Source organism: Ips typographus, linkage group LG2 (assembly GCF_016097725.1).
Source record: "Ips typographus isolate SLU linkage group LG2, UJ_Ityp_2.0, whole genome shotgun sequence".
Taxonomy (NCBI): Eukaryota; Metazoa; Arthropoda; class Insecta; order Coleoptera; family Curculionidae; genus Ips; species Ips typographus.
In genome coordinates this window covers 17,732,026-17,742,720 of record NC_138423.1, presented here as the reverse complement: position 1 = coordinate 17,742,720, position 10,695 = coordinate 17,732,026, and the positions used below count along the sequence as shown (strand labels likewise).

The 10,695-nt window shown below is 30.9% G+C and overlaps 3 protein-coding genes across 3 annotated transcripts in view; 1 reads left to right on the top strand and 2 right to left on the bottom strand.

The window, feature by feature from the left end:
* Positions 1 to 105: 105 nt before the first annotated feature.
* LOC145724479 (uncharacterized) lies at positions 106 to 3,939 on the top strand. Its single transcript, XM_081972775.1, has 5 exons — positions 106 to 1,082; positions 2,845 to 3,052; positions 3,107 to 3,277; positions 3,334 to 3,515; positions 3,565 to 3,939. The coding sequence occupies exons 1-5, from the start codon at positions 307 to 309 to the stop codon at positions 3,734 to 3,736; spliced, it is 1,509 nt and encodes a 502-aa protein (XP_081828901.1). The 5' UTR covers positions 106 to 306; the 3' UTR covers positions 3,737 to 3,939.
* A 2,671-nt stretch (positions 3,940 to 6,610) lies between these two features.
* VhaM9.7-a (Vacuolar H[+] ATPase M9.7 subunit a) lies at positions 6,611 to 7,936 on the bottom strand. The gene is made up of 4 exons (XM_081972776.1): positions 7,715 to 7,936; positions 7,606 to 7,653; positions 7,072 to 7,159; positions 6,611 to 6,933 (listed from the first exon to the last, which is right to left on the bottom strand). Exons 1-4 carry the CDS (start codon positions 7,810 to 7,812, stop codon positions 6,916 to 6,918), a joined length of 252 nt encoding a protein of 83 aa, XP_081828902.1. The 5' UTR covers positions 7,813 to 7,936; the 3' UTR covers positions 6,611 to 6,915.
* Positions 7,937 to 8,220: 284 nt separating this feature from the next.
* The window catches only part of sli (slit guidance ligand), a 216,990-nt gene continuing 214,515 nt past the window's right edge, over positions 8,221 to 10,695 (bottom strand). Inside the window, 1 exon segment of the mRNA XM_081972391.1 lies at positions 8,221 to 10,333. The gene's annotated coding sequence lies outside the window, so the exon portion shown is untranslated.

The window sequence follows — 10,695 nt, the reverse complement described above, 5'->3', positions numbered from 1 at the left end:
GTAACATTTAAACACATAAGTAAAACTGTAATAAAGCATATTTAGAAACCTTGTCTTTACTATCACATTTTTTGTGTAATTTCAAATGTGTTTATTGAATTGTCACTGTTTTGTGTCAGTTGAAGACCGTTAAACTTTTTAAACCATAAAGGATAAACATACATGAACTAAAAAATCTCTGAAAAGTATTTCAAATATTTTTAACAAATCAACATTCAGTACTTTAGAAGGCTATTTGATCGTTTTTGACCAGCCGAACGCGAGTAACAGTGACATATTAAAGTGCTGAAATATTTATTTTTAAAAATGCAACCTACAGCTTTATCAGGCCAGAAATTGACAGAGAAGCCTGCAGTTAGACGAAAAGCAGTCCCCCAAGTAAGACAAACTCTTACAAGTTATAAAAGAATACTTCTAGCCAATCCTTTCTTGGCGAAAGATATTAATGAATTCCAAAAAGTGACTAAACTGGGTCTGAAAAGCAGTACAGAATTTATTGGAAAATTCAAGCAGATAAGCCACTCAAACACAGCCCCTACTCAAAAACCTTCTAGCGCAGTAGAGAAGCAACCCAATGTCACTGCACTACATAAGGATGTCATCAAACAAAGCAATAAAGTCTTGACCAAAAAACCAGATACAAAAACTACTCAGTCTAGACTGGCTATTAAAGCTGGCCAATCAAGTAGTAAACAAGTAAAATTTTCGCAACCAGCTCCTTCAAATCACCTTATACCAACAGTTATTAAAACACAGTGCATGATAGAGAAAACATCAAAAACTATTGAAACTCCTTTAATTGACAGAGCCCAATCTGTAGAGTGCCTCAACATATCCAGGGGTGAATTTGAAAATATTTCACCCATACCAAAGAAAGAACAAAATACACAATTTTTATTTAGAACTCCCACAGCCTATCGACGTCGTAGTCGTTCTGTCGATACTCCAATGACAAATATGAAATCCACACAATTGCTTCGAATGTCTACTCCACAACCATTTACTCTGCAAAAATTACAGGATAGGCTTAATAAGTGGCTAAAATCTAGAGGAAAACCTGTAGCTCTGTTTCACAATTTGAGGTATGAAGTTTTGATTTCAGAATTACTTTTTTCAGTTTGATTAGGTGATGACCACTTCACCACTAACAAAAGCAAAAGTGTATTAAGTTAAAGAAATATTTTATTTTTTTTCTGGTACTATTATTTAAATAACTTATTTAAAAAATAAACAGTTTGAAATCTAATATACAGAGGGTGTCCCAGAAAGGGAAGGAAAGGTGTGTATTCATCTGTCTAAAAATATAACATTCAAAGCTTTAGTTTTTCTTTCTTAGGAAGTGATATATTTTTATTAATGTAATAATTTTCCTGTTTCCAAATAATGAGGTAAGTAATAAACATTTTCCATTTTGTAAAATGTCTGTAGGAGGCCATAATTTCAATATCTAGTAGGTACAATGCAAGTAGCAATATGCAAAGTTTATCACCTTATTGCAACACTGTATAATGTTGTCAGGTCTGGAATTCAAACCACATTTGGGTATTTAAGAAAGACTTATTTTTTTTAATCTTAGTAAATAATGTAAAGCTTCCTTTAACTTATTTTAATGAATAAATTATTAGTCTATATAAAGGGTTTAAACTTTAAAAGCAATACATTCAGTGTGTAAATCATATTAATATTTATTATAATTTTATAGTTTAGTGTTTCATGAGTTTTTTTGCCAAATTACGTCATCGTGACGTCAAAAACTCTCTGCTTGCTCCATAGAGCTTGAAAAAGAATGCGACCTATGTCAACTGGCAAAATCGGACTCATAGAGATATTAATACTAAAACAATCACTTGAAAAGCTTTTATATTTGTGCTAAACTAGGGAAAATGTACTTTATAGCTTCATAAGTTAATTTTTGGTAGGTAACACGTGTTTTTTGGACATACTTAAACTTGTCAATGATGGTAACTGTTCAAAACTAGTCCATAAAACTACAAAACCTGCTTAAAAGCACTGTTTTAGTTAATATAAACTTGGGAACTGTCAAATACCACTTGAAGCTATAAAATGACAAAACAACACATGACGTGAAGCTGTTTCCTTTGGAGCTAGTTCCATATGTCAAAACTGTCAAATATCACTATGAAGCTACAGAAGTGAAAACAAAACTCAAAATCAATACAGTTTTAAATCATTTTATAGGTTTATGAATTGAGTTTTCCTGGTTATGACTTATTCTAAAAACTTTTTTAAAAAGCCAAGGAGCAAATTTAGTTTGTTTGGAAATCAGCAAATCTATGTTGAGTAGACGTAATAATATCATTTTAAGGATTGCAAAGTGTATGAAAGTTATTTTAAGATTAAAAAAAGCTGAAAATTATTACAAGCAAAACAAAACTTGAAAAACCCCAAAACTGGCAACATTTTTAAAACGCTTTTTTGGGGAAATCATAACTCATCATACGAGTATATTGCCTAGTAAATGGGGACTTAAAAGGGTTCGGTTTTATATTCACGTTCTTTGCGCTACAAGGGAAGAAAGTAGAGCTTTTGCTCCCCCAAGCAATTTACTCCAAGGTTGGGCATTTCATTTTTTCTTTCCAACCAATTTATGTTTTTTGAAAAAAAAAGCTGCAGTTAAATGCTAGGTTAATAATGCTGAATAATAATAGTACCAGGATGACCAGAAATTGTCAGAGACACTGCATTGAATTCACTTTTACTCACTGGGATGTGAAAGTGATATTTTCATCCCTCAAGAAAATAAAATAAATACATTTATATGGTTTTACACAAAACCATAATTAAGTCACAATTCAGCACTCTCATTAAAAATACTATTTTTAGAACTTTTACCGATGAGACTCCATATATGGAGGAAAATAAAGAAAATATGGATACCAGCCAATGTAAAAATGCAAGTTTTGAAACTTTGAATGTGCTTGAACCCAAGGAGACAGTCAAACCAGAACTAGATCCAAAAATATCAAATAGTAACGATAGGCAAAAGTACACCAAGGAAGCTCTTAAAGAACTGCAAAACCTTATTGAAGATGTATAACTAGCTTAAAACATTAGTACACTAGAAGCTAAGGATTTATTTTTTTAGAAATTTCCGGCTAATCAATGTTACTCCTGGCTGCAGCTTATTAAAGAAAAAGGCCCTGAAATTGTTAATGAGCCGGAGTATTGGGAATGCCGAGCGGCCGTTGAACAAACTATAGGTAACGTTCATAATGCTGTCGAGTTTTACCAGAAAGCGATAATTCATGGGGCCGAAGTAATTGAGTTCACTTTACTCAAATTGTTTTTTTTTTAAGTGACCTTCCTTTGCAGGTTTCTAATGTGGATAAATCTTTGAACCAATTATTGAAGAAGTTCAGTTTGCTAAACATTGATCCTGACTGTGCTAAGAATTCAGCTGAAGTGAACAGGAAACAAGAAAAGGTCATCAATGAAGCGCGTAATGTATTTATTTCCTCGATAATTAATTTTGCAGTATACAAACGCCGCGAAAAGTAAGTTGGTTTAAATGTTGTTAACGCCTTTTTGAGGTTTTTCTTGTAGCAAAAATGAAACTGAAACAAATAGTAAAAGATACGCAGTACCTGTTAGGAGAAGCACTAGACTGTCTCGGGGTGCTTATGTTAATACTTCTGGGGTTCAGCTTTGCAAGTCCCTAAAAGAACTGGATGACGCGTCTGACATCATTTTTCACTCAAACAATGCTTTTTGTTGATGTTTGCTAAATTTACTATGTTCTGTGATCTTTAAGTTTTTAACCTTTTTCTGTTTGATTATTAATTAATTTTCTGTCAAAATTTAATATGTAGATTATGTAATTTTAGAATGTATAGGACTGTGGAAAGAAGAAAGTCAACGTCATGGATTATTTATTGAAACATTTTGAATACAACTTCTAAAAACGGCTGAAATTAGAAACGTAGTTTTATTTCTTAACTCTTATTATTTTTGCAGGAAGCTTTAAAATTAATATTAAAAACAAGGAGAGCAAAACACATTTCGTTGCCACTATAATTTAATTGGTAGGTTACCAGTTTCGGCCTAAGCCATCATCAGACCTAAAATATACAATAGTGTTAACCAGGAACTGCTGCATTGACACAAAAAGAGACACTTAAAAACAAAGAACAAAATAAAATAATTATGTGGTAAGTCAACGTAAAATGGTCAAATGTCTAAAATGCTAAACAACTAAATTAAAATTAAGATTACAAGAGTAAATTAAGTAAAATTGCAATCATAAAAGACGTCCATTAATAGAAAATGTTTCATCTACACTTTGAAATTTACCGTAAACCAACTACTACTGATGCTTTGATTCCATTTGGAAGCAATCACCCTTACTCACATAAGATGGCAGACTTTAATTCACTTTTACACCGTCTTTTCACTATACCTCGTGACAATGGCCCTTTCAATAAAGAAAAAGATATTATATACCAGTTGGCTTTTCTAATGGATACCATTTGCACCTAATCGACAAATTGTACAATAAATACTTTGTCAAACATAGACTTTCTTTCAATACTGTTACGTCACAAAATGAACAAAAGGTCTACAGTTCATTTAATTTCTATGGTAATATCTCCAACAAAATAGCCAAAGTGTTTAGGAATTTGAATTTAAACTTAACAATTCCATTCAGAACTGATAACAGTTTGTCTTCTTATCTTTGCAGAACAAAATATCAGGTTCCTATAATAAAGAGACCAGGAGTTTGTCTCTCTTGTGATGACTGCAATTCCATTTACATAGGACAGACTGGTCGCAGCTTTGAAGTTCGGTTGAAAGATCATACTAAACATCGATAAGTACAAAGACAAGGGACTTTCAAATACAGCATCACATTTTGCAAAACATATCTTCGAATCCAACCGCCGGTTCTCAGTGGACACCAACTTTAAACCCCTACACATTTGCAATAAAGGCAAAAGATTAGACCTTTTGGAGTTTTTAGAGATAAATAAAGCAGTTAAAAGCTCGAATTACAACTTTACAACATTATTTTTTATTTTAACGAAATGCTGTCATCCTTAATTGATGATTACCATACTCATGTGAATCAACCCACTACTTCTTCAGATATTTATCAACCAAGCACCTAAAATGTTGTAATACTCTGTATGTTTATTGTTGTGGAATCCTGGTTTTTCGTCCATGGTTCGGTCTGATAGGGTCCGTTCCCACACTGCGTGTTTGTCTGCGACATTGGTATAGGTTTTATTTATTGTATAAAATTTTTTTTTCTATTAATGGACGTTTTTTATGATTGCAATTTTACTTAATTTACTCTTGTAATCTTAATTTTAATTTAGTTGTGTAGCATTTTAGACCATTTTACGTTGACTTACCACATGACTATTTTATTTTGTTCTTTGTTTTTAAGTGTCTTTTTTTGTGTCAATGCAGCAGTTCCTGGTTAACACTATTGTATATTTTAGGTCTGATGATGGCTTATGCCGAAACCGGTAACCTACCAATTAAATTATAGTGGCAACGATTTGGTCTTGATAGATCGGTTCTTCTAGAATCAGAATGTCGTCATTCATTTTGCCTCAAACAGCACACAGATATACAGTGTAAAGAAAAATGTGTTGCAAATTTCTTGAATTTCAACTCAATAATGCTTTCGATAGCTGAGATAATAACGTTTACAACAGAAATGTTTTTAATAATCAACAACCAATAATGCCCCTAGTTTCATTTTTAATAATATTTCAAATATGAATTAAAATTATCCTTAGTGTTCTGCAGTACAGGGAAACGTATTCTGCCAGTAAACCTTTAGTGTTTTTTACCTTCGTAAAATTAGTCGTAGTATTTCCAAGATACAGAGTTTTATATTTATAAAAAAGCACGTCTTTTTTGCTAACACCCTCTAATTTATTTTGTAGACCAAACATTGAAAAACCACCGAACAGAGCTCGAAATATCAAACAAACCCATTATATAATACAAAATAAGGTTCTAAAATTGTCCCATCAAATGCACTGGGTTGAAATTCAAGAAATTTGCAGCACCTTTTTTTTACCCTGTCTATGGGTGAAGAAATCACTGTAGTTAAAATAAATTCCTGGTTAAAATTCAACAAAAAACAGTCTTTTATAATCTTTTCTATTCAATTAATTCGGCCGAGGCTTTTTGGAGATGAGAGCAGTCCCTTAAAAACTTCCAAAAATTATGCTTGTCAGTCAGTCTTTTCAGAGCAGTTTGGTTTGCAGGTGTAAAGTAAGAATTGGAATTTCTACTACTATTGGAATATTATTAATAATAAACTCATTAAACATAAGCATCCCTCAACATTGCATAAAATCCTTTATAAACAAATTAGAGTATTAAGTAAGTCAAAATAATTTTGTTTCTACAGTGTGACCCAAGCTATTTACAAAAGATTTTATTATTTTCATAGGTATGTTATTGGTTCAGTGGGAGCCTCTCAAATAAGAATTTATGTTTTTTTTTTATTATTTAAAACCCCACATAGCTCTAGGTTAATCATAAGGACAACTTTAATAACATACATACCTGTTTACCTAAACTGGGAATTATATTGTTTCATAAATTCAGCAAAGAAAGTAACACTCACACATGCAGTTGTTTTTCATGTAATTTATATTTTTGATGTTTGGCGACAACTATCGTTTATTGGAATGGAATATGTACATCGTTTAAAATATTTTAAACAAATAAAACTAATTTACTATTCAACAAAAAAATTCAACTTACTTATACAACAATACTTACAGTCAGTTTCTATAGGATAAAGAATTAATTACGATAAAACTTTCAATAGCCCTTGATTTCCAGTAAAAACTGGGTACATACAAGTATATTTACTGTGCTGAATGATGTATTCTACTTATATTTAGTAAGGTGGAGAAATTAAGAAATCCATTATTCCAGCGGATTTCCCTGTAAATAAAAAAGATTATTAATTCTTTAGTTACAATTAATTTATTTTATGAATTAAAAATCATTTAATATCACAATTTTCTTATGTATTACTTTAATTAGTCAAATGTTCTAAATGTAAGAGTAATTATAACTTACCCAAGCTCTTGCCATGACCATTATAGTAGTTTTGTCTAGTTTTGGACCAATCAAAGGATTCATCTGGGCTACATAGCAACACAGCCAACTAAAAAAATAATTAATACACCATTTGAACTTAATTAAATTCAGTTTATGATTTAACTCTGTTGTAGAAGAAATGGCATGTATTTTAAAGTTAAGTGAATACAATAATAATACTAGAATGAAGGTTTGGTTCTTTGGTTATCAAGTCCTAAAGCTTCTCTGATAAGCTGTAATATAGCAAAACTGGTCAGAGAATTGGGATTGATCCACAAAACCTTGGGTTTTTAAGTGAATACTTGTTTTCACATTTTTTATTGGACAACTAAACTGGAGTTCAATTGGCTATATTGTCCATTAAAACATGCAATAAACTCACAGAACAGACTGATTTAGTTAATTGTAAAGAAACAAAATTCAACTAATGGGGCTCTTTAAACCGAAGGTTTAAAACCTTATGACAAAGCTTTAAATGAAATCACATGACCCTACATTTCACTAAGTACTTACAACAACCAGCAGCAAACGCCTGTTAATATCAAAATTACTTGAATGATACTGAAACACAAAGAAAAATTTAGTTAGAATCTAGAAAAAAACATACAGACCAGTCACTCACCCCCTGTTAGGGCCTTTGGGAACGAAAAAAGGTAGAACAATCCCTACTCCGCCCCACAAAACTGAGAAAACGAGAAAAGGCAAGTAGGCAAAACCCATTTTTTGCACTTAAACGATCTAGTTTAAGGGTTAAATTGGTTAAATTAGATTTATTCCAGAATGGAATATAAAATTTGGGTCCCGAGGATTTTAACTGGAACCACAAATATTGAAAACTAAACGTCAACGTCAGAAATCATATGACCAAGGGCGGTGGCGCATGTCAGAGAGCAATAACAAAAGTGAAGTTAGATTCCATCAACCGGTGAGCGGTTATGACGTCACGACGGATGCTGCAATGCGATATCATTCGGCGGAACTACAAACAAGACTAAGTAATTTTGTACTGATAAAAATTTTAAAATATTTTTTTGTTATAATTGTCAAAATAAATTAGATTTTTTTTTTTCAGAATTGCTGGAGAAGCAAGTTTTTTAAAACCTTTATACCATTAAACAAAAACAAAAGTAGTTTTCATAAATTTTATTCTTAAATGAGTTTATACAGAAATCATGGGAATTAAAAATCATAAACTGGTAAAATACTATCGGGTATACTGAATCATCGTCAGGCTTAAGAGGAGTTTGTTATGTGGTTTTATTAGTAAATGTATTTACGGAAAAGTAACAAAACCTAACCTTCTTAGCCTTTAGAAATAGTTACACGTATTGTAAAATAGCTGTCTACTTCTTAATAATTTATTAATAACTTTCATGCATACAGTAAAAACAGCTCTTTTCAGAGAAATTATTATTATTATCTATTGTAAAAACTGATGATTATTTGACAATAATTAATTTATAAATGTGGAGAAGTCTAATTTACAACAGTTGCTTTCATACCTAATGCTAATTTCACGGGTTTATGTAGTAGAAGGTAATTTACAATATACAAGAACAACGGTCCGGAAAAAGTACTAACTAAGGATATATTGTCCTAAAAACTGTGGGGTTGGAAGTTTGGCAAGTTCTCTATAGTTGCTTATCAATCAAACCGTAAAATTAATGACTAAAATTAATACATTATCATAAACTTAAAACGTATTAATACCATTCAGTTAATGCATGATTTTTATGGTTTATTAACTGTATCCTATCCTGGCTTGAATATATACTGTAATAATAGTCAAGTAAAAGGCTTTGAGGGTACCAGAAACTGGAACACATTAAAATCACACATTTCGTTTAAAGCTAATCTCAACTTTAAAATAACGACATAATCAGAAGTTCTCCATTAATGCTTTTTCTTCAATATTTAGTGAAAATCTGTTACTATACAGCGTGACGCATTAGTTTTATATACTGCTAATTTTTTTTAATAGGTTTACAATTTAACAAATATAGTTAAAACTATTTAAAGTTTTTGTTATTTCAAATATAACAGCCTGTACATATTTGAATCTCGTAATATTCCGGAAATAGATATTGTAAGAAATTGTGGAATATGAATATGAACAAAATTTTAATACAACAACAATAAGGTCACACTATTGCCCCATCCTGTATAGTTAAACAGTTCTTAATGCATACCTTCTAATTATTATTGTTATTGATATATACAGATTCGTAAGAAAAATAAATAAAAATATATTAAATAAATCAGTTAATGTTTATCCATAAGTTATGCGGTTGCGATTCAGGATTTTTACCATTTATTTTATTTAAAAAAAACTTGAATACATGGGATTCATTAATTTTTTTGCTTACGACATTATAATAGGAATGTGTGTTTGTGTCTTCTTCACTCACCGGTAAAAATCCTGAACAACCATTCATTCTCAATATAAATAAATCTCTAAAATACTATTAGTAAATTTGTAACAAAAATGTGTTTTACACGTGTAGTTTATATCTAAATGGACTTTGAAGATTAGCGAAATCTTCAAAGTGGTTTCGCTTGCGCTACTACATACAGTTCTAACGATTGGGCGTCTTCTACATAAGTTTTTGTTTTGGTTCAAATCTTGAATATTCAGTCCTTCAGCAACGATTTATTTTGATCAGTGGGTTAAACATATTTGAAAACAAAAAAAAAATGCGATAGTTATAACAAAGTTACAATTTGACATACACAATTATACTATGGCGGTATAGGTAAATAGGTACTTAAAAAGCAATAATTAGGGTTAATAATTATATAAGTAAAACAGTTGTGGCAGTTTCAACTGACCTAACTGTTCCAGATAAACTTATTGTTTTAACCAGATCATTTTTGTTCCTCGTTTAGTTACTATAGGCGAGTACATAAATATATAAATGCTATAATGAGAACTGAACTTCGTAATTTTATATTTTGATAACTGTTCCAAATCTTCATTTGGTACTACTACAAAAGCAGCAGTCTTTTTAATACTGGCATTTATTATTTGTGATTTAGAAGCAGTTAACACAATATAAGCGACGCAAAATATTACTATAACAAGAATAAAAACGCTAATTATTATCTTATACATCTACCACAGCTGAAAATGGTCTAGATGAACGTGCATACGCTGTTTGATCCATAGAATAGCTAAGTACACGAATGACGTTACTGTTGTGAAGTATAGAAAGGCAGAAAGCAGGCATTGCTTATCATGGTACTAAAAAGAAAGAAACATATTTAGTATATTGCAATTTTGTATAAATACCTAAATATCTCCAAAAACATGCTGAGTATTCTACAAAAAAAAAAGTACGTAACAATCCCTAGCGAGAATATACTAGAAAAGTATTTTGAAAGAGCTATTAGAAAATATAATGATAATATGTTTTATATGTCAGAATTAATTATTTTATGCCCTGCAGTGTATGCTAATGAAATCCCCCAAAGAAGAGCCCAAGGGAATTTTCTCCACGAAAAATTTAAGGAAAAAGGTACGATATCGAACATTTTCTTTAAAATTTTGAATATACTTTCTCTTCATTAAAATTTCAGTAATTTATCGGGAATAATGTTCTCTTA

Coding starts and splice junctions, on each gene's coding strand:
- LOC145724479 (XM_081972775.1), top strand. CDS start 307: ATGCAACCTACAGCTTTATCAGGCCAGAAATTGACAGAGAAGCCTGCA. Junction 3,053..3,106: donor TGCAAAACCTTATTGAAGAT/GTATAACTAGCT, acceptor TTATTTTTTTAG/AAATTTCCGGCTAATCAATG. Junction 3,278..3,333: donor CGATAATTCATGGGGCCGAA/GTAATTGAGTTC, acceptor CTTCCTTTGCAG/GTTTCTAATGTGGATAAATC.
- VhaM9.7-a (XM_081972776.1), bottom strand. CDS start 7,812: ATGGGTTTTGCCTACTTGCCTTTTCTCGTTTTCTCAGTTTTGTGGGGC. Junction 7,654..7,714: donor CCCAAAGGCCCTAACAGGGG/GTGAGTGACTGG, acceptor TTTGTGTTTCAG/TATCATTCAAGTAATTTTGA. Junction 7,160..7,605: donor GGCGTTTGCTGCTGGTTGTT/GTAAGTACTTAG, acceptor TTATTTTTTTAG/TTGGCTGTGTTGCTATGTAG.